The 24,042-nt window shown below is 39.0% G+C and overlaps 1 protein-coding gene across 2 annotated transcripts; it reads right to left on the reverse strand.

Annotated features, from left to right (window-relative positions):
• Positions 1 to 103: 103 nt before the first annotated feature.
• On the reverse strand, positions 104 to 21,283 carry RNASET2 (ribonuclease T2). Of its 2 annotated transcripts, none has more exons than XM_027889134.1 (10): positions 21,240 to 21,283; positions 16,672 to 16,776; positions 14,734 to 14,800; positions 10,463 to 10,518; positions 9,563 to 9,620; positions 8,655 to 8,725; positions 4,705 to 4,818; positions 2,138 to 2,183; positions 1,850 to 1,924; positions 104 to 461 (listed from the first exon to the last, which is right to left on the reverse strand). In XM_027889134.1, the coding sequence occupies exons 2-10, from the start codon at positions 16,758 to 16,760 to the stop codon at positions 270 to 272; spliced, it is 768 nt and encodes a 255-aa protein (XP_027744935.1). In that variant the 5' UTR covers positions 16,761 to 16,776; positions 21,240 to 21,283; the 3' UTR covers positions 104 to 269. The 2 variants fall into 2 exon arrangements, with proteins under 2 accessions (XP_027744935.1, XP_027744936.1); XM_027889135.1 differs by lacking the exon at positions 21,240 to 21,283 and adding an exon at positions 20,542 to 20,564.
• Positions 21,284 to 24,042: the final 2,759 nt, after the last annotated feature.

Here is a 24,042-nt window from a genome sequence, read left to right on the forward strand (position 1 = left end):
GCTAAAGTGGCAGACTTAACTGCAAGAGGAATAAAGTCACAGTTCTCTTTTGAACATTGATTCAAACCATAAGCAGGCAAAAAAAGCCAGACAAAGCTATAAATCAGATTCTGATTCCATCATGTGGCCCATTCTCATTTAATGGCAAAAGAACTGTGTTTTCCAGCAGAGTCTTCACAGTATGCCTGTGATATGGACACGGGGTTGTAATATTACAATAATTACAATTTTTTGTTGCTGTTTAAAAAGTTTTTCAAACTGTTATGGCTTCATTTGTGATCTTGGACCTCTGAAGGATAATAGGTTGGGAGAGTATCATTGCAAACAGACAACTCCTCAGTTCCAAGCTTCAAGGGAGCCCACATTGCGTTGGATCCACCGTTCAGTGCCGTGCAGTTTCTTAGTTGCAGTTCTTTGGTGAAGCAGAATTCAATCTGGCCAATTGTCTGTGCTTTTTCACCCTACATGAGGGAAACATGAGGGATAAGATCAGTTTCATGGGGAGAAGTGCAGAGAAGCTATTCACCTTAATGATGAGCTCTGTTTCAGCTCCGTGAATATCGAAGGGCACATGGCAGGACAAGAACTGAAACAAATAAAAATTCTCCAAAAGCCAGAAAAGAAACTCAATTTTATAATAGCTTTTACTGAAAAGAATACAAAACCAAGCTGTCAAAAGGAGCAGAAATGTCATTTTTGGACTAAAGGACAGGCTAGGAAGAGAAATACTGTCCATGAATAAAGCAGGAAGGTGCAGTGGCCTCTCATGTGGCAAAAAGATGACATGAAAATCCCCCTAAATGCTCAAGGTATAACAAAGTTTATGTGGAAGAAGAATGGTTTCAAAACAATTTAAGCAGGACAAAATGTATGTAAAAGACAAAACCAACTGTGGTGAGGGTTTTTTTTGTTGTTAGTTTGGGGTAGTGTTTTGGGGTGGTTTTGCTTGTTTGGGGGGGGGGGGGGGGTGTTTTTTTTTTTTTTTTTTTTTTTTAAGAAACTAAGAACAGCAAGGGTGCAATATGTTTAAAACATCAAAGTACCTCCATACTGCACTTGAGGCATGGACAAGGCTGAAACTCTGAAAAGAGTTATCTTTAAATAACTGGGATGTACTTTTTAATTTCTCTTACCCATTACCTTCAGCTGTTAAGCACAGGAGACCCAAGCTGTAAATTACTTTCACATAATTGGGGCAGTATCCCAACTGTACTAAAAGCAACAGCAGAACTGCAGTGAACAGAGCAGGAAACTGAGGTTGGTATTAGCTCTGTATTTCTTTAAAATCAAAAAGCAGGTGATATTCAACTAATATTCCTTTGTTGCTTCAAGTAACACTCTTGTTGGCTTTAGTAATTTGTTATTAAGCTTTAGCAGGTGGAGTGGAAAGTGCTCAGCTACAGCAATACCTCTAGCATGGTGGTTACAGCATTCACAGAGGAGATGTTTAAGTCTTTTAAGACAAAGGGACCTTTAAAACTCAGTGCTCCCACTTTCTGGTTAAGAATCCTAACTGCAAAGGTAGTAGGTAAAGAATGGAGACTTCCTGCAGTAACAATATTTCTGCATTAAGACTGTGGTAACAATAATATAAGCTGAACTCAGTGGTGCCAGTATGTAAGCAACATTTTTATGAACTCAACTCCAAGAACCAAGCAATATCTAAACTGCAAAGAGATGCATACACAAGGAACACCCAGACCTAAGTTTCACCATACTGAAGATTTTTTTTTTACTCTATTTTTGCCTTTTTCTTTTTAATAAAAATGTTTAAAAAAAAATTTTTTTTGGTTTGTTTTTTTTCCATTTCAGAAAGTTTAGTGAGTGTTTGTTTGTTTGGGGTTTTTACCTCTTCTGGAGGAAGGCATTGGATCTTGGGCGTTACACCATAAAATCTTGTAAGGGCTTCCTTTATGGTAGTCATCTGAAAAATTTAAAACCTTATAGAGATTAGTAAATCACAAGCACATCTTCCAACATCTCCCACACCTATTAAGCTCACGTAAACTTTTAGGAAAAGCACAACCTTAAAAAACTATACAATTTTAGAAAGATTAATTGTTCTACAGAAATTTGTTGACTCCTGCCAAAAAAAGTGCAGGCACGTGATTTTGTTCTGCAAAAGATCACCTCTTACCTTGTAAAATGAACTGCTTGGCTTTATCCCGGCTTTCAAGAGACAACTGAAACAAAGATAAAACATTTTTCCATGTTTCCTGCAAACATACCTTCATAATCATTACGTAAACCAGATAAGGAGAATCTGGCATTACAGTGATGTGGAGCAAGAGCAACTTGACTTCCATTCTTTGCCAAGCCTAGGAAAGGTTCCCCTTCTCTAAAAGGTCATTTTCCCCCTAACTCAGCAGAGTCAGGAACAACCCTCTCCCCCATCTGAATCTGAGCAGCTGGGATAGTTGAGCCTTCCGGTATTGCAAGGGACTGGCACAGTGCTCCATTCAATGACAGGTAAGGTAAGGTAATGGCCAGTCTTCGCGAATGAAGAACCGGGGAAGGTCTTTACACCTTCCAGCCTGCGCAGTGAATTTTTTAGGTGAGACACAGTGTGTGTGGAACTGAGCCCACCCTTTAATCCTAAGGTTCACCTGCCAGGGCCAAGCGAGCTTGGACGGTGGCAGCGAGGTCCTCAGGACGTAGATGGATTGCCTTACAGGGCTAACGAGCTCCATCTGCCCGGGGAGTGGCCCCGACCGGGAATCAAACCTGGGTCTTGGCGTTGACAGCGCCGCGGCTTAACCACTTCACCACCAGGGGCACTCAGGGCATGCAGTTTAATTGCCTTCTTTCCCTTGCCTTGAAACAACTCTGTGCTCCTACCACCAGGAGGAGACAGAGGCAGACTAAGTGAGGCTGCTCTGGGCCCCCTCATAATTGAACACTGGGTGGGCTTCCTAGGGTGAGAGGCACAGAGCACACCAGGAGAGGGATATGATGCGTGAATCTGGATCAACATTATTGTCAGGGCAGAAACGTTTCTTAATAAATACGCTTTTGAAAAGTTGTTAACATAAGAGGAACGAGAGAACACTCAAGAACCTTTAGCCTGTATACCCCTTCCTTTGGATTCAGTCCTGAGAGGAGTCCACGTTTCCAAGCTGACAAGACTCAGGACCCAAAATGTGATGAGTCTGTGTCCCAGCTTTTTCTCTAAGGAGCAGCTATGGTCAGTATCTTGCAGACTTTAATTCCTAAGTGCTGATAATGCTCAATCCTTTCAAGGTCAGGTTCAGCAAAGGGAAGATTCTACTCAACAGACTAAAGGACAAGCTGTTTTACGTTGCCATTTTACACTGGATATAAGGAGGTCAATAAAACAGACAATCTTCTGTTACTTCTTACAGAAGCCTGCATGATGTCCTCTTTTTAATAATTTGCTTTTTGGAAACAATTTTTTAAATCACTAACATTTATTTTTCTCATTTAAGTATAAATGAAATACAGTGAGAACGCTGACAGTCTTCATTCTTTACTGAAAAGATAACATTCATTATATTCATTCTTACAATGGATAATAAGCTCTGAGCAATTAATTTCAACACGCTTCAGTCTCTGTTCTTCTGCAGTGTTGCACATGCTGATACAGAGTCAAATAAATGGTCACTGTGCCATCTGTATGTGTTTTAGTCACACCATCACAGCTACTTAGGCAATTGGCTTATCAGATATTATTAACTTTAACACTATATATGACATGCTCTTAAGCACCGTGTCTAGAGAAATCTGCTTCTAAAATAAACCTACAAGAATGGAGGCAGGAGGGAAGAAAGACTTATTTCCTTTGTGCACATGCAAAAGCTAAATGAGACTGGTTAGGAGATTTCTTGGACGAGACACTGACAGAACATAAACAGGATTTTTTTGTTTTGTTGGGTTGTTTTGTTGAATTTTTTTAAGGTATGTTTTTAGATACAAAACACTTTCCTCTCACAGATCCTGGCCACTTATACAGATAGACAATCCATGGCCAACAAATCTAAGTCAAACATTCTCTCATCCATACTAAGCACTGATCAGGAAAAGACTCTTTCTGGCATTCACCTGCAGCCAGAATGCATACCTACAGTACTTGGACAAGCCACAACATTCCCATCAAGATTTTGAATCTGGAATGGCCAGTGCTTTGGAACTATGAGGATGAATCAGCCCCTAGGACAAAGCAAGAGTGTCATATCGGGGTTGTTAGTAAGGACAGCAGAGGGCTGCCTGCAGCAGCTGAACACTGCCCTTCAGATCATCCTCTCTTGCTGTCACATCTCAGCCTTTTTCCAGGATGTTCTGCGCAATTTTGCCTGCAGCTTTTTCTCTTCTCTGAGCAGAGCACTGTCTTAAAAACAAGTGTTTGGGCCTCAGTGTGACTCAGAAGTGTGGGCGGCTTCGTCACTTAATTTAGAAGTCTACAGGTACCTCAGCTTTTGACAGAGAGATACAGCCAACATAACTTCTCAAAAATCTCCTGGCTCACATTGTATAGAATGATGCTGTGGAAGACAGTGCTGGCTTACCAGACTCTGAAGTGACCAGACATGCTTCTCAGAGTACATAACCCTTCTGAATGTCAATACTAAAAATAATTTATACTAATTTTCCTTCTGCCATCAGATTTAGACCTTCATTTTAGGCTAGATTTGAAACTTCTAGAAACTGTTTGAAATAAAAGGCAGACCACCAAGTTCATTTATGTACCTGTTGAGATCAACACGCTGGTAGAGTTCTAAGGTTTTACCAAAGTATTTTTTCTGAGAATTGAGGACCTCAAGTGTGGCTGCACAAGTGCCATGTTTGTCCCACTCATGTTTCCTATAAGATAAAAGCAAAACTTAAATTTTAGAAAACATTATTTGGAGATATATATGCTGTGCAAGCTATTCATTATACTTAAATCAAGTATCTGAAAGGCTACACATGTGAAGTAGACACTGCACAAAAAAATAGCACACATGTAAAAAGCAAAACCAAGAAAGATGACTCCCACCATTTCAATTATAGCAACATCCAAATATTATGAAGTAAATAAGTATCATGCTCTTAGGATACAGTGATCTCCCAGTGTATTTCAAAGAGATGCTTGGAGGTCAGAATGGAAAGAATTTGCCTAGAAAACAAGTATCTCTAAACGTTTTATGTTTCAGTTGAGACTGAGGTCACTCGTCTGTTCAGATTGGAGAAGGGGAGACTGAGAGGAGACCTCATCACAGTTTACAACTTCCTCTTAAGAGAAGAGGAGGGGCAGACTCTGATCTCTTCTCTCCGATGACTAGTGACAAGACCTGAGGAATGGCCTGAAGTGGTGCCATGGGAAGTTTAGGTTGGATATGAGAAAAAGTTCTTTGCTGGAAAAGGCTCCCCAGGGAAGTGGTAACAGCACCAAGCCTGACAGTTCAAGATGCGGTGTGACTCTTAGGGATGGTCCTGTGCAGAGCTACTTGATGATCTTTGTGGGTCCTTTCCAACTTGGCATATTCTGTGATTCTCTGAATCTTTTATGTCAAATGTACTTTCAAAGCACCAAAAATTTTTCAGAACTCAAAGGATTAAGCCTTACTCTGGGTGGAATAGTGAAACTGCAAAAGCTGCTAAGAACAAGACTTTAGCATTAACTTTTACTTTGGCCTGTGGGAGTAATTTTCACAGGCCTGCTCTCAAGTCTTGTTCCTAGTCTATCATCAATTTCTTTAATAGCAAGGAACAGAGCACAAAAGAAAGAAATTCTTACAATTTTATGGCAAACAAATTCAAATAGGACAAAAAATTGGTAAAAGCTAAACACATATTTCTATCAATTCTAAAGTCTACTGAAAGACTAAACAGCATGATCTTTAATAAGATTGCCTAAGGATTTCAGGTGGGTGTCTTTTTTTTTCAGTTCCTCCCTTTCAAATTTCAAATCAATCTTCACAGTGCTACTTTATTTTGCAGCACAGCCATGTAAAAAAAGAATAGAAATAATTATGCAGATGCAGCTAATTCTGACCATTCAGCACAGGCATATGAAATTCCATCCTCACCTCTTCCTTTTAAATGCAAACTGAAGCAGTTAGGAAATGAAGGAGCTGCAGGTACCAGGGAATAACATAAAATAGTTTGTTCAGAAATCAGAAGAATTAATGTCTCAATGTTACTCACTGAGACACACTTAGACGGCAATAAGACCAGCTAATTCTACTTGAGCATCAGCTCACAGCTGCGTGGTATGTGGACACAGAACACAGCTACCAGTGCTCATGTAGGCCACCATCCTTCTGTAACTCTTGCACCTGTGAGACAGGCAGTAGCACAGAGTACATATGCCTACTGTCAGTAACTTCACGTAACATTTCTCCTCCCTGTAGGACACAGATGCTTTGGCAGGTACACAGCAGTGAGGCTTACAGCACTAGATTGGGTTCCACTGTGTTATCATATTTTCTCTGTGGTGCTGCTAAGAATAAGTGTTACACTTGCATTATTTCAGAGATAAAGTTCTACAAATTAAGTCTCAGGGAGCTGAGGAGGTACAAAGGAATGAAACTGGTACAACTCGGCTGTGTGGAAAAGAAGGTGAACTTCAAAGAGATTTTGTTTCCTGTTTTGTACAACAAGGACAGAGCTCCCCGAAGAACAAAGTCATGCAGATGTGACAAAGTCAGGAGCATATCAGGTGGGTCCAAGGATTAGAGAAGCTATCCAGCTTGAAGACTGCCTCATTATTAGAGTAGAAACAAAGAAGGTGTGTAAAACACAGCTACAAGTACTGCCCACAAAGTCTAAAAGACTGGGGACACTCAGCTGTCCAACAGATTCCTTCTTCTATACCATATATCTAAGTATAAACCATCCTGAAGGGAATTCTTTTGCTCCAGAAATTTTTATTTGGTTGAAAAATATTAACTACAATATAAGGGATGGCTTCAGTTAATTACTTTTGAGATACAAAGCACACATTAGTCTTTGTCCTATATTAAGGCATTTTATCCTGCCCAATTCAAACTCTTGGATGACAATTTTCACGGTTTGTAAGCCAACAAGGTGAACAGAGATGTGCCATTACCTTTACAGAAGTACCCACAGCCATCCTCAAATCACCAGGAAGATTCCATTCCTCCCCTTTTAAGCCATGGCTGCAGTTAGAGGTGAAGCCAGGAAGAAACATATTGCACAATTACAGCAGTCTTGGGAAAACCCTCATATGATATGCTAAGATATTCAATACCCATTTTTCTTGTCACTGTTCGTGGCCTTTACCCAATTAAGATGACTTTAGTTTACAAAAATGAAAATCATGAATAGTCAGTTTTACTTTCATATTCTCATTTCTACTGTAGCATGATTTTTACATTATAGAGTTGTTTTGTTTTGGTGGTTTTTTTTTTAATTTCTAAGCAAATACAGTATTTTAACTGAAGAGAGATGTACAATGAGCCCTTACTGGCTTTCAGCTGGTTTAAAAAGCTTGCATTTACAAAATCTGCACTTGTGATAGGGAGTTAATTACTCTGTCAATCAAAATATTTTTCTTATTCTTATTCCAGGAACAGTTTAAAGTGGCATAAATCTGTGCTACCAGAGAGGAGTCATTCCCTCCCAGCGCAGTTTAAGAAGAGAGGACTAGAGGGAAGAAAAAGTGAGATCACCACTTTTGACAGTTGTAACTTTAAGTTGCCATAAGATACTTCTAGGACTAATTTAAGACTCTGAGGACCAGTGTCTTCTGTAGAGCAAGGACAACACTAGAAGAATTGCACATTCCCTTCAAAGCTTTTCCCTAGTGGCATAGGGAAGAAACAGTCATCCAATTAAAAGGAAAACTTACAGGCACTTCTAGTTGAGATGGCTTTAAATGTTACTGCCTCTAGCTATTTGCTCTGCTTCTTATCTGTTGTTACTGCTTTCACTGTAGCTCTGGAAAAACAAATTGCATATCTATACCTTGGCTGATGCAGCTCATGGCTCAGCAAATTAACTTGCATGGCCAGTGATTTTAGTTTAAAACAAAGCACTCGAACCAAAGCCTGTGCAAACTAAAATACACCAATACCACTCTCTGGTCCAAGTGCCTGATTATTCAGAAGCCAAGAGAAAAACAGCAAGAACGGAAAAATCTCCTTCTCCCTTCCCATGAGTCAAGCAGGTTGATCTCCAAATAAATCCCCAGCTCTGATTTTAGGCTGCTAGGAAAGTAAGTAAAAGGAGAGAATTCTGTAGGAATGCAGTTAGAATGATACAGTGCATTCTATTTTTCTATTTCCTCCTCTGTGAGGAAGCCCAGAAGGAAAGCTCTCTCAAGGCCAGCAACACAGTGAATCTAGCTAGGAAAGGAGACCTGGAAGCTTCTCTTGCAGCTAGCTGTGACATCCCAGAGAGCTACTGGTACTCAGATTTATTGTGTTGACAGCAGCTGTTTCTCTTCCCTGGGGACGAAGGGAGGACACATTTCCTCACTAAGTTTCATTTCTCCAAAACCTCTGCCATAGCCCTCGATCTTCAACAGCTGCATTTTACAAGAAAAAAGATTTATATACTAAATGAAACTCAAAAGACACACTGCCTCCTGGACACTGTTTCTTGCACACATCTCACCTGAAGAACTATTCAGATAGATTTTTCATAAAATAATATCCAAAATGCTTTTTAGGTTTGTTTTTTTTTATACTCACCAGAACTGGGTGCGATTCAGTGATGAATGAAGCACATCAGGCCAATAGTGTCTCATGTCTGACATTAGATCCTGAAAAATCAGAATTAATAAAAGCACCTACAGTGTTGAAAAGCTATGTCTTACACAATCTACATGCATTAATAAATTTTCTATAACTGAAGATAACTACCTTCTATAACTACTATAACTACTTTCTGTAACTTATCTTTCAACATCCCCAACTGAAACATTTAGTGCAGAAAAAGAAAAGGTCCTTTTCCCCAGTATTCTGAAAATGCTGTTGTGGGAGAGACAGCAGATAGGTACACCTGCCTAAATATCTGAATGCACTTATACTGACACACAGCCTCAAAGTAAGATTTTCCTTCAACTGTCCCTGCAGAAGTTGTTCAAACATGCAGCTTTTCACATTTGTCAGCTCAAATCTCTTATCTCTGTTTACAACACGTGAGTGAAATCTGGATTTTTTTAATCAGAAAAAGAACCTAAAAGGACTAATTGCCTAGGAGAAGACACACAGAACACGGTACTCTTAACTCTTTTCTAAGTTCTGGCTGTGCAGTAGAAAATGTAAAGAGAGAACATCAACTGACTGTAATCTCTTTCAGAGGTACTTTTTGCCACTGCAGATCCGTTGTGTATGTGGATAAGAGGATATGACTGAATGAGTCAAACCACATGTCCACAAAATCTGAGTAGGCACAGCTGCTAATGATCACAAGCACTGCAACTTCAAGTTGTACCAGAAGCACCTAATGAATTTCTGGAGTCCTTAAAAAAAAAAAAATACCTCTCAGCAAACATTAAGAGTGAAACATTATAAGCTACAGATTTTGCACGTAGGACGTGCAGAAGCAATTGCAGTCAGCTCTGCTTGGTACGTTTGTTTTTGTTTTAACTACACACCTTAATCTCAGTGACATTGAAATGCCATGTCCTATTGCAGTCTTCAGCTTTGTCAGGCCTGGGGAAGTAAAAAATAAAAAAGTAAAAAAAGCTGTCTCCTTACTCACTAAACGTAACTAACGGCATTCTATTTTGTATCATTGGCCAGAATTTTAAATATGCAGGATTACAGCTGGAGAATTTACTTAAAAATACAAGTAACCCATCAGAATCTACAGTGGCTTAGAAATAAAATATTCAAGACATTAATTACGGCCAAAAGATTTCTCATTAAGAAGTTGTTTCTTTGGCCTTCCAGTCCCTCTCCTTCTGCGTACAAGTCAAATTGGTGTGTCAGTGATATGGAGGGACCTTGTATGTGATGTCACTGGTGGCACTAGTCATAGCTTAACAAACTCCTGTACTGATTTTTTACTTATATTTGTCAGGAAAACTTTTGAATTGCTGCCATTGGCACTAAGTCAAGTGACTTGATTCCTTTGAAACAAACTGGTTTTTCCTATACTTTTGCAATACTTGTACTGAGTTAGGATAATTAAAGCCACAAGCAGTCATGAGATATTAACAAATTCTGTGTACTCAGAAAAAAAAAAGAGGGTAAACTATACTTTCCTTTCTGTTTGAAAATATTACTGATCTCATAAGGAGACATATAAATAAAATAATCATGTGGCAAGAGGATTTCAGAAGCTAAGCAAGTCATGAGATACAGAAATGAGTTTCAGTTTTATGTCAAACCACAGGGTTTTGATTTTGTTTCAAGGAATCATAAGAACAGATAGATTAAGACAAAAACAAATGAACAAACAAAATCAAACAAAAACCTAAGCCACCAAACATCCTGGTACAATACTTGATTTTTCTTTTCCCAGCTAAAATAAAAACACTCTATGATCATACCACAGCCCATGGATTGTCCAGTACTTTGGAGGGTCTTCACAATCATTAGCAGTCATCTGCAGAAAACAAAAATACAGAATATTTGTTGTATGTTTAGAGGGAAAAATAAAACCTCATGCACTGATAGTCCAAGGTTCTAGTGAGACACGAGAACTCCTACTATATAACTTTTACATATAAGAAACTGGTGCACCCCATTTACTTGAAGCTGTCATGGCTTATGCCACTTAGAGACCAACTGGCATTAAAATTTTGAAGCAGATCAAGTGAATATCAGGGGGTATCCTGAACAGACAGTATAAAAAGAAGACAAAGGACAGTTCTGAGGTAATAGAGAATAGTCTGATCCATGCCAAATCAATGGAGCTTTATCTGCATTTATCATATTCCAGGTGGCAGCTCCCTGTATTTTTCTTATCACCCAATCTTTTCAAGATGTGCAGTGCTATTAAAATAAAAACTATCAAAATAAAATACAGTATTACAAAAGCACAAAACCTTCTTTAAGCATTCAGGATTAGTTTTATTGTTGTATTAAGAGGAACAAATACAACAAAGAGATAAAATATGTTGCTTATTCCAAGTGAAATGGCTAGAATTTATTTTTTTAAGTGTTTTGACTTGAGGTACAAGAGAATGGAGAGAAGAGGAAAGACTATACACATTCCTACAAAAATAAACAAAAAAGCGCCCCCAATCAAAACTGTTGATAATACACAAGAAATAGCCTACACGTTAAGTATTGTTTAGAGCAGAGACATACTCTTGAACAAAACAAAATAATTCAACTTCAAACATCATAAAATACCATTACTGTATTTTCCCAGATTACTCGGTTTAGTAATTATGGCTCTTTTTAGTAAACATTTTCTGCCATTAACTAACAACCTCCTCAGAATTTCTTTCCCCATAATAATAGCTTTCCTTTTTGGCTCTGCCTCCTGTCTTAATTATGCCACAATGCCTTTTATGTGATGCCAGTGAAAGAGTAGAGTGTACTGAAGAGCAAAGACAGGCCTGTAATCACACTAATTGCCTTCCACATGCCAGAGGCCAGTGGCAGCAAATATGCAAGCTCTGCAAGACAGTCTTGTTCTGTGCCCATTTCCTTCCTCTCCTCTCTTGCCACCAACAGAAGCAATTAAACCCAGCAATAGCTTTTTTTCCTGAAAGGGGTATTTTGAACAAACACACAGTGCAAACTCCTAAACAATATTGCTCCTGTCATGACACAAGCTTTGTGGAGCTGAAAGAGTTTGGCTATCTAGCCCAAAATACAGCACTTTAATAGCCAGCGGCCTGCTCAACTGAGGGTGGCAACAAGAACAAGGCAATTGTGCTCCTTATCCAATCTTTAACTGCAGTTCTCAGGTTTTCTATGCTAATGGAAATCCCAGAGTATTTTAATTTTGGAATTAGTTTTCCCCTGTTCAGGCACTAATTAGCAGTTTTTTCAACACATTTCATCAGGCTCTTGGTGTTATGTTATCCTGTGTGTTGGCAGAACTGAGTGGTCAATGCAACCTAAAAAACATTAGTTCACGCCTCACATGCTTTGGCCGGCTTCATGCATCCTCCTTTCTAATTCTAGCCTTAGTATTTTTCCAGTGTTAATTTTAAATCAATATCATAACTCAAGAAAATGCTAGTCTGAAAAGCTGGTTACCACTGACTGCTTCTGCAAAAACACTTGTCAGTCTTCCTGTTTATCACAGACTGATTGCTGGAGGATTAATTCAAATTCAGGCAACCGTTAATTTGAAACAAGGGTACAAATATGTATTTTCAAGGGGACACTGGACCCCACAAAGCCTTATATATCCAGATTAATTTGAAAAAGGAGCATTGTTTTCTCCTGCTTTTAAGTAATACAATAATCAAATCAATGCAAATTAACTACAGATGATCTAGAAAACTGAGAAAAGTGCCAGTAAGGCTTTACAGCACTCACCATGCTGCGAGGGAATGCTGCAGCAGAGAGATAGCTGATTTGTAACAGCAAGACATTGCACAAACAGCCTGTGCCAGAAGCATGGAAGCTTTTTTCACCTCTGAAATGTGAAAACGTGAAAAACCATTGCACTGTCACAGAAGGGTTACCTGTTGAGCTGCCCAAGTTACAAGTCCCTTGATTCAGAATTTTGTACATACAACAGAGTAGTGCTACTGGATCACATGTGGATACAACAAGTTTAAATGAAAAGTCAGCTTCTGGGAAGTGAAATATTTAATCCTGCTCTCCCTTCCAACCACACCGCTTAACTAAGCTATCCGTTTAATTAAGATAAATTTTAAGTGTTGTTTTGTAATGATACATCACAGCTGCTATGAAAAATCCTTGCTTTTGAAACTGTGGAGAGAGCTCAACTCCTCAATTTCTCTCCTCCAAAGAGTATGTAATTATTCCCCTTCCTCCTTCTCCCCACCCCCAGGGGTAAAACAAATCAACAAATGAACATAAGGGTGCCGAAAAAATTTAGGAAGAGGGAAATAAAACAGATTTACTTCTTATTGAACACATCTCTAGCAGAAGCTGATAAGCTAAAACCTTTCATGTGTTTATCCTCTCAAGAACATAGTACGTAGGAAAGAGTCTATAATCAGATTCCTTTATACAGGAAGCATAAACTAGTAAGTACTTTTAGAAAGGAGTGTCTCAAAAGTTTTTTAAATAAATGATATAATGAGTTTTGCAGTTTGCTTCACACAGCTATTTTTCCTTTCAACTTTGTGTCAACAGTTTTAATAAGAAGAATGACAGTAAAAATATTTACTCCATGAAACAAAACAGTTATCATATATAAATACACCAAACATGCAGAAGGATCTACAGTCCTAAAAAAAAAAAAAAAAAAAATGTCCACAGCTGAATTTAGGAACTGCTTTTATGTAACAAAAAGAAAGCTGTCAAGGGACTACAGTTGAGTTTCTTCATAAGACTCAGTGATGTGAAACTGGGAAAACGCTCACTTACAATTATTTTAGTTTTGCTTTTTCTTTATTTCTTTGAATGGTTCTGTCTACTTCTTACTACAGAAAATCATAAGGAATCAACAAAGTGGAAGAATGCTTACACTTTCTGATGTTCAATATCTTTAATTATTCAATATAATTTCACTGCAAGGTTATAAAGGTCATTTGTCAATTTACCAATAGCACCATCCAGGAATTAAGAGGAGTAGGTGGCATAAATATACAGTGGGAAAACTGATTGGTAGGGGTTTGATTCGTTGGTTGGTGTCTTAATTTGTTGTTTGTTTTTTTTTTAATTGTTCACATCTCATTCACGTAAGCAAGGGTTGGCACTGCTACTGACTGACACCCACTCGTGCCGGGCACTATAAACTCTTGAACACTGACATCTCTGCTTGAAGTCAGTAACTGTGGTGTTTAATCACTGGGAAAATCAGACACAAATTGCATCAAATCGGTCCTTATTTCCCCTCAAAAACAGACAAGCAAAATATAAAAAGAACATTGGTCTTGGTCCTCAGCCTCAGTCAGTCATGCACATCTGAGTTTTGTTGCTGATACTTGCCCTCCACATTTAAGTAATGTAAAGTACATCTACTTTTCCTCAGATATGTAGGCAGCATCTGACTTCTGCTGCTACTGCTTTCATATGTATTTCCAGAAATAGGAAGGAGAAATAAAAAAGTACAAAAAGTACCACAAAAAATAAGACTCTAATATAGTAATAAGACTCTAATAAGCCTTAGACAACTTTTTGGCTCCAGAGACATTTGTCTGAAACTGAAGCATCTCCATTATCCACAAAGTTCTTTATCATTGTGTCATTTACTGAGATCAGTAAATCTGATCATGTCCTTCATTTGGAAGTACAGCATATTTTTAACTTAGCTGTATGAGAAGAGGCCTCTGAGTATTTAGGTAAAAACCTTACTGTGCAGCAGACAGTTCATGTACTGATCTGCTGCCTTCAGTCAAACAAGGCAGGCAAGTCTCCTTACAGCCTGGTAAAAATCTGGGATTAACTTTACAACTAACAAATTATTTAACAAGCTTAGTGTGCAGTATGTCCTACACTCACTACTGTAACGCACCACAATCTCATCCTGTTTACAGTTGCTCTGGAGTGCAGGGTAAGTAGCAAAAGCTGCATCAAGATCAGCCAAAGCCTTTATTAAGATATAAGGGCAAAACCAAGATTAATTGCTTAATAGGATTTATTCATTCTGTTTTCATACATTTATTGTTCAAGGCGACCTTTGTTAGGATAAAAGAGAATAAACTCATGCAAAAAATCTCACCTTGCATACAGTCACTGGCCAATGATGAGCAAGATAAAGCTTTTTCCAGGTATGAGGGTGGTTGTCACTGGAAAAAGACAGATAAATTTATTTTTCCTCAAGCATTTTAAAAAGAACTCCTAACACAAAATAACAAAGCACAAAGAAACATCATAATTAGAAAACTGCTAATACCTCCCATTGTTAAACAAATTCTCCTTCTGGCACTGCATCACCATATGCTTTCCATCTCCTAAATACAGAACAAATACATTGTTCTGTTTTATATTTAGGAGATCACTTACTGGCACACTTTTACAACAATAATTAATACTTTTTTTCTTAAAGGTGTCTTCGTTTAAGATGTTAAGAATCTTTTAGTTCTTCTGGATAATCATATTATCTGAGGAAAAAAAGTATACAACCTTCTTGGAACTGTAACTACTCTTCTAGAAAAGAAAGATTACAACTAACCACAAACAATGTAGTTGACGCCGCAGGAGATGCAACTGGATCTTGTATCTCCACACTTTTAGATTAAAAAAACCCAACAACTCAGAATAAAAGGTAAAGTACAAACCACAAATCTCAAAAATGCTGACTTTCTCAGTTTATAGACACTTAATTCAAATAGTACATTTTTAAAATGCTTACTAAAAATTAAGTAATTTTTAAACATTTAATAAATGATCAAACTATGACAAAGTCTTCAGGTTAGGTTACCTGAGGAAGAACCACAGGAGTATTGTGTATTTTACAAGAGCATGTCTGTTTCAAAACCTCTTAGAATAAGAGATCGATAACTCACAGAGGCACCAGTACTATCTTATTCCCATGCAGAGGTAAAAAAAAAAAAAACCTTCAAAAATTTGTTCAAAAAGTGTTGGAAGCCTATATCATGGCACTTCTACAGAGGCATTTTCCCACAATTTGGAGCAGACCTATTCTGGTTAAACTAGAAGTAAATAAAAAGCCTGCTGCGTCAGACACTAAAGCAAATATAATTAGCTATTAAGCAGCCACACAAAGTGATTAAATAGAACAGCAAATGGTAAAAAAATCAGCAGAACTGTAAATTGTTCAAACTGACAGCATTATGTGCAGAACTGTCAAAATAAATTGTTAGTCTTGGGAAGCTAATAGACACATGTCTGTCATCAATTCTTGCCAGAGGTTATATTACCCAAAAAAAAAAAAAAAAAAAAAAATAGAGAAAGAGAAGGTTACTTCTTAACCTGAGAAAGCAGGGAACATCCTGTGTTACATCATAACTCAATTTTTTTTCCTCTAGTTTTTCTGCTTTGCAATGGACACATCTTCTCTTAAACATTCAGATGTATTTATGTTTCTTAAATAATTTAGGAGAATAGCTCTAGAAATGACCAGGCAGAGCCACAATGAAAACTATTAACACTTCTATCTGGGTCTTTACTGTTGCTGTGGAAACTTGAATAGAAGAATATCTCTACATTGCAGAGCAGTTAGTTTCCTTGCTTTAAAAAAATCCTTGCTTAGGAAAGATCTTTCACTAGATCTTTCACCTGTACTTAAAATAGCAGCTGAACTTCAGCAATTTTATTCATGCCAAAACAAATCTCCTAGAACACACTCAGTTTTTTTGTTATAGATCTCAAAATTACTTCCCATTTTTGCCATTACTACACCACAAGTCTAAATGACTCGTTTAAAACAAGATTACACAAGTTTTAAGTGCAACAAATGTAGTCTAAGTTTCCCTCTTTTCTCATGCTGGCATATTAATAAATGTAAAGGTTTGCTTAGGCATGATCCCTGCTCCTCCAGTTAAGGTAGATGCCTCATTTTTAAAAGTCATTTAAGGGAAGAATAACACATCAAAAATAGCACATAATAAGAAAACTTTACTCATTAGAATTTAAACTATTCTGATCTGCACTTAAGAATGAGCTGTCAGACATTTCTTTTTATAGCATAACTTACCTTTGAGTGAATTTATCTGAAGTACACCAGCAACATAGTGCCATAGAAAACCAACCCAGAATCCAACCGTGCAGTTTTGCAGGTTTCATTTTTTTAATCAGATAGCTGTAAAAAGGTGTTAAAAGAAGAAATCCGTTACTTATCCAATGCACTTTAACATTAAAATGCAGAAAAACACTACTATCTCAGAAACACCAGGTAACGGGGTAACTCTAGGCTAGATTTACAACCCCTGGGTAAAATGAGGATCTCACAGAATCACACAATCACAGAATATGCCAAGTTGGAAGGAACCCACAAGGATCATCAAGTCCAACTCTTAGTGCTGCACAGGACCACCCCCAAGAGTCACACCATGTGCCTGAGGGTATCTTGTTGAAAGCTGTGCCTGATTCACCAGCTTGTACACTAATTTTCATAAACCAATGACATCAAGGTTGAGATACCATTTCTTTTTTTTTCCTTTACTTGCACACAGTCCCAATAGAACCACTTTCCAATAAACAGAGATACATAAATCTTTTATACAACTGCATTTTAATTTAAGACTCTACTTGTGGTCAGCTCAAATGCCCAAAGTGATTCATTAAAGCAATTTTGAACTTAACATTGAATATTCATGTTGGATTGAAAAAGGCTGATCTTAGAAACATACAGGAAGCCAAAGATAATGTCCAAATTCTCTCCAAATATCAGTTTACTACTAAATTGGTATTAAAAAAAATTGCTGCTAAAACCAGATTAGTTTCTGTTCTTGTTATAAATCTGAGATAGCCTCTATGAAACCATGCACAATTTGCCTACTAGTGAACCTTAAAAATCAGGGGATTAAAAAAAAAAAAACAACCTTCAGCAATAGAAGGACTTTCACATGGCACAGGTCAAAAAAACCCAACAGTCTCCTGTATTCATCAGATATTTCACAGTATTTCAAATGTTACCTCGTAGAAACAGCTGTGCATGTGTGTATTTACATGCAGTTATTAAAGCCTCACCAAACCTCCTTTCCAACCTTTGCAAAATGAGAACCCTAAAACAAAAAGCACTATAAGACACTGCATGTAATCTAGGTGATCCTTCTAAGACCACTCACTACTCAAGTCATATTCTTTTTTCTATGAAGATTTTTTTAATTCATCCTTATAATAGCCGAATAAAGCCTGTTTTCTCACCAGTGAAGACAGTGCTGATTCAGCCATTAAAGCTAACTTAGGAAAACTCAGTGTAATTCTGACCCACAGCTCATCGTAAACAAGAGTCCATCCACTGTCCCACCACTGTTGCGTGCCTCTGGACCCACTCTGCAGGGCCCTCCACAAGCCCTACCCCGCAGTTCCTCAAATGCTGTGGCTGAGCTGAAATCAACGAGGCAGCCTCCCAGATCGCAAAATGCGTGATTTCAAAACTCCATGAGGGGTTTGAGCAACAAGGAATAACCATTAACCAATTAAATTTATCAGAAGGTTTTGCTAAATTGTGAAGAAACTAACACTTTTTAAGACATTCTTCTGTTTCATACATTAATGCCTCTCTAATTTATAATGGATACGTTATCTAAGTACTTAGTCTAATAGAAGGTATAAGAAGATAAATATTAGTTGCCAACTGTTAATTTTCTGATCATTTGGAGTGTCCCACTGGAAGAGAAAAGCAATCAATAATGTAGAACTGATCTTGATCAAAGGCTAGCTGAAGCAAGACATATATGTTGTATTAAATAAATTTATACACTCACACAGTGTATAAAAAAAGGTCTCAAATAAGTAATTAACTGCTGGGTATCCAATTTCCCGAGGAGTTCTGCATTTTAGTGTTCTCAAGTCTCATCACTTGAACTGCAGGAATTAATGATGTGAGATTCTCCCTTATAGACCTGTTAAATGAATTCATCTACTGTTATTTTTGACTGAAAACCAACCAAGCAAGACTACTTTTTAGCATGATAAACTAAGCACTCAAGATAAAACACTGAGAGATGTAATGTAATGGCCAGTCTTCGCGAACGAAGAACCGAGGAAGGTCTTTACACCTTCCAGCCTGCGCATTGGATTTTTTAGGTGAGACACAGTGTGCACGGAACTGAGCCCACCCTTTAATCCTAAGGTTCATCTGCCAGGGCCAAGCAAGCTTAGACGGTGGCAGCGAGGTCCTCAGGACATAGATGGATTGCCTTACAGGGCTAACGAGCTCCATCTGCCCGGGAACTGAGAGATGTAAGGAGTGTAAGATTCTGTGAGATTCAAGATTCTGCCCTATCTATAAAAAGCAGAAAGTACCATTTAAAAGACAGTAATGCCACACATCATCAAAAAAAAAAAAAAAAAAGCTGCAGTGTACACAAGTGTGGAAACACCTTAAGGAAATAATTATGAAAGAAAAATAAACTAGCAAGCATGATGCCATTTCTTTTGCAAACTGGTATGAGTTAAGTCAGTAGGAAGGCAGAAACTTTTTTTCCCAGTGACTAAGCTGCAAAAAACCATCAAGGCAATTACCTCTCTTTCTCATAGCACTCTTACACTCGATCAAAAAACGACCTGGAACAAAGGGGGTTTCAAAAAATGCTGCTATCAGAACAATGGAATGTGCTGAATTATTCTGCACATTGCCCTGCACCTTGCAGCCAGAATATAGGGGCAACAGAGACAGTGAGAAAAGTTGGAAGCCCCAATCTGCAACTTTTATTTTTCACTGATAAGCGATAAACTCTAATGTTTTAGCTCGGAAGACAATACTGCACTACTACAACACTATCATGACAAACTGAATGATTTACTCAAGCTGACCTTTTACTGGACTGTGACACTGATGGTGAAAGGTGAGAAGTGCATCAATCTCACCTGAAAAGCACCCAAATGATGCATATTTGAGGAAATACACATCGAAAATAAAACTATGTTAACAACTAAGCTGTATGAACCACATCTGGTTTTAATAAAAGTTGCTTCTGTTTACTAGAAACTCCACTAGGTTACTAATTGCACAAATACAAAAAAGAATTGATTCAGCAAATCTTAGACCAATTCCTCTCTAATAAGAAACTGGGATTTACCAATTCATGTTCATTATGGATAAAAACTAGGCTACCAATTCATGTTCATTGCTCCAAAGACTAAGAATAGCTTTGAGATGACACTTGATTTACAATACCTAGAATAGAAATGCACAAAACGTCCACGTGTGTGTTAGCAAACCTGTCAGAATAAGATCACTTTCAGCTGTGTTAGCATCGTTCTGTGCTGCTATCAAAATTATCTGCCCAGGTTTATCAAAGGCTACAGTGAACTTGTAATAAATAGTGAGGAAATCTTTAACACATTCACCATGGTCTGAACTCTAATAATACCATCTTGAGGAGACTACCAACATAGCACGTGCTACTTTGGCACACGAGTGACACTATATTCTAGTACTGTATTTTCCTTTTTTAACCCCCAAATTTATACAAAATTTCCAGCTCTGCACTTTAATTCAGTAAATAGAACCAGAATAGAAAAGAGGCTGGAGAAGAGCACTCAAGCAATAGCAGAGGGCTCTCACGGCTGCGACAAAGCACAGACGCTGCTAAATGTTGACAACAATGTCCACAGGTAAGATCTAGGACAGCTGGTCTGGAATCTAAAGGCCCAAAAACGAACATCCAAGGTTTTGGTCGCATCCCAAACAAGGCAGCGTGCATTGCTTCTGCCACAGCGAGTTAGACAAGCCGAGCCACAACACTGTATACCAGAAGCATTAATTTAATTTGCAACAATCCTCTTAGCTCCGGCAACTTTTACCTCCACAGTCGATTCCCAGCTAACCATTCGTCCCAAGCACGAGCGACAGCCTCAGTAACTACAAAAAGCACTTTAAAGAAGTAATACTCACGTCCACCGGCACAGCAAGCTTTTTAGTATTACTTCCTCACTACTTGTCTTGCAAAGTACAATTCAAGGCAGAACTCGAGCCGCAGTGGCTGGCTTCCTGGGGAACTCCCGAGGGCGGCCCCACCTCGCCTCCCTGGCCCACCAGCGCACTGCTCTGCTCCGGGCACTGATACGAGACGTAACTTCCCGACGCCGTAAGTGTTTGCTGAAAATCATTACAGAGGCGTTTTCCCAAATTGTAAGAAATGCAAATCACCCGAGCACCGGAAGAGGGATGATCGCAGGCGACAGGTGCATGCCAAAGCTGGTGCCAGGTATAAAAAGAACTATTAACAGTCTCCCCAGCTCTGAGAAATGCTACCACGCCTTTGGCTGACTTTCGATTTGCTACACAGGGAACTTAAAGCACAGAAAATCAAACCTAGCATGATTTGAGCCCGTCCAAGGCCTGCAAGTCCCACCTCACTTCGCGCAAGCCAAGAATCTCACTGGCTTCCACAGGCACACCTCGGGCGGGCCAAACATCACCTGCTCCTGCCCGGCTGCTGCCACGGCCACGCAGCCCCACGGCGGGCAGGGCACGGGAAGGGGGAGCAGCAGGGAGATTCTCACATCCGACCTTCGCTGCCTCTCGTTCAGACCTCACCCCACCTCAGTCCCCGCTGGATAGCCCTGCCCAGGACCCCCGGCCCGCCTTACCTTCCGCCAGCTGCTCCTGCCCTGCCCGCCCGGGCCTCTCTGCGGGCCGCGCACAGCCCCGCCTCGGAGGCGGGCGGGAGGGCGGTGGGAGCGGCACCGCCTCCCTGTGGCCTGCGCCGGGGCTGCCTGCTGCTCCGGATCCCAAGCCGGGGCGCTTGGGGGCCGGGGTGTCCCGGCGGCATTCCCGCGGCATTCCCGGCGGCATTCCCGCGGCCAGCCGGGCGCCCCGGCGAGCGGGCCCATGGGAGCGTGGGCGAGGCAGGAGCGCCGGGGGGCTGCGGAAGACAGAATTGATGTGCGTGGTTTTGCTGCTTTGGTTTGGTTCTTCCTTATCGTATTCTAGGCTTTAATTGTAATTGGTTTCCTACTGAGAATTTGTGTGGCACGGAGGTCTTCGAGGCTGCAACGAGGACTACTGACTAACACGAGCTCAGTAAGGCGAGCAGAGGAATGCTGACACGGGCGACTGTGGCGTGCTTCTTCAAAATAGTGAGGGAAATTTGAGAAGCTAACACTCGTGTTTGAAAACAGTAGGAAGTTTCTGAGGAAGGAGGCCCAAGGGATGAGTCACAAATGTTCCAGGCAGGACTTGGTTCACTGTTTTCTCAGCGCTAAGGTAAACTATGAAACATATCCTGACCCTTCTTTCTCTGCCAATGTGTGAATCATAAATACAAAGCGTGATTATTAATCCATTTGTATAGTTTTGAACGAGGGGGCATATGTCACAGCCATCCTCTATTAATGCACTGGAGAAATATGTGGGCAGATCTGCTTCCACAAGCAAAACATTTGTTTTAAACAGATTAATTACAGTCTTTGTAATAAGGTCTTTGTTCAAAGTCTCGGTTTTATTCACTGGTAAAAAATTTTTAATTATGTTTACACATTTACACCGTAAGAAGGATGAGGCAAAAATAATCTCTTTGCTCACCTTTCTGTGAAACATGAAAATGTTGTGCTGGATGGAATGCGTGATCCATCTGCTGTTGTCTCTGACAGTGTCTAAGAGGTATTTAAAGTTTCAGAAATTTTGTTGAAGAGTTAAAAATAGTGAAGCTGTCCAGATCCTTGTATGCAGCACTGCTCTTCCTGCTGCTGAGGACTCCATCTGACACCGAAATCTTTGTCACTGCCCATGAATAGGCATTAGATAAGGACGCTCAGCCTGATTTTATCTTTGCAGACTTTTGAGAAGTATGAGAAAGACAAGGGAGAGCTATTTTGGACAACTATTTCCTCAAGACTTTCCATTTAATACTTATTTGTGTAGTATGATCTTTTATTTCTTTACTGACTTTTATCTCCTGATGGCTATTAACAATCATGATGCTATGACTAGAAAGCGGTGGGAAAAATTAGGAAATGTCAGAATACTTGAAAAATTTCTTTTAAATTTCATGAAAATAACATTTCCTTCAAAAAGTTATCAACAAATGTAGTGGTATCCTAGATTTCTGTATGTTTATATGCTGAAATGTGTAGCCTTGAAAAAAAACCCGAACAATCCAAAATGAGGTTGGCATGATTCATCTTTCTTAAAGATTTTGTATTAAACCCATCAGAAGAATACATTTTTTCACCTCTCAGCAGTTTACATTTAGATTAGGACTTAAGAATCCAGACAGAGACTTCCAAATTTTGTCTCCCTGACACAATGTGGTTTTTGGCTTTGATTATTTCCATTGCACAAATAGAACAAACAAATCCAGTTAGACTTCTTTCCTAAAAGTGTGTTAAGAAAACATTTATGATACTCTGAGCAGACATACACATTTTGAAATACATGTATATTCTCATGTCCTAATTTTAAGTCAATAGACTTAGTCCATGCATGATTTTGAAAGCTTAAATTTCATTTAAATTGTGTTAAGAGCCTGTGTACCAATGTGTTTCTATGGTTTCCTTAGGGGTTGACTTGGGAATTACATACATTTAAAATGGCAACACTTCCTTCAAACGTGAGACAGCTTGAGGCTACATCGCAATAGGAAGCTGAACTGTGGTTTGCTGCCCTCAAGGTGATGAATATTTACCTAAGTAATAGTCTGGTATTTTCCAGAGCTCGAAAGGGGTTATCAGTTAACTGGATTCAAAATATTCTACATGTATTTGAGAACTTGAAGCCATTGTAACTGAAATGCTGAAATGAATTTTACAAATTATAATCTAAGTCTACTGACCTTTTTTTCCTTTACTCTAGCTTTCCTTTACCTATATCAATTATTGTGTCAAGTCTGTTTTGTCTTTCCATTAAATTTAGAGATCTAGTGAACAAATAAAAAATACAACTCTAATGTCATACATTATGTTTATGCATTTATTATTTGTTTCTGACACGGTTTTGAAAAATTAGATTGAAAGGATTGTTGTCTTAAGAAGTGCAGTTTTGTATTTACTTTAACACAATTTTGTACTGAAGTCGAAGACTGCTAATGTTTCCGAATTTCAGGACTTCAAAATTGCAGCACTATATTCTTTGGGTAGGTATGGGAATAAACCTATAGGAACAAACTCCAGCAGTACCTCCCGTGGGTTCAGCAGAAGCAGGGCAGAGTGATGAGCACCTGCCTGCCCAGGCTAGGCTGAGTATTTAGGGCATCCCTGAAAGAATCGCTGCACACGTTTTAAAAGCAGCCTTCAGCAGTGCCCTGCCCCACCAGGAGGTCTACCTGCTCCCTTGGAGCATTCCTAACTTATGAAATTATTTGTCATATGTTAGACTTCTCTTCAAGAAAAATCACGTAGACTTCTGTGTGAGAGAATGCAACGCGTAGTGCTGCAGATTAAGCATTACAATTTA

Source organism: Empidonax traillii, unplaced genomic scaffold, assembly GCF_003031625.1.
Source record: "Empidonax traillii isolate 1590-97213 ecotype Southwest subspecies unplaced genomic scaffold, ASM303162v1 scaffold254:size1037790, whole genome shotgun sequence".
Taxonomy (NCBI): domain Eukaryota; kingdom Metazoa; phylum Chordata; class Aves; order Passeriformes; family Tyrannidae; genus Empidonax; species Empidonax traillii.

Excerpts from the sequence above, each read along its gene's own strand:
- RNASET2 (XM_027889134.1), bottom strand. The coding sequence starts at position 16,760 with ATGAAACCTGCAAAACTGCACGGTTGGATTCTGGGTTGGTTTTCTATG. Across the intron at positions 10,519-14,733 it reads GGCCAGTGACTGTATGCAAG|ATGACTGCTAATGATTGTGA; the intron begins GTGAGATTTTTT and ends TGTTTTCTGCAG. Across the intron at positions 2,184-4,704 it reads CAGCGTGTTGATCTCAACAG|TTGTCTCTTGAAAGCCGGGA; the intron begins GTACATAAATGA and ends TCTTTGTTTCAG.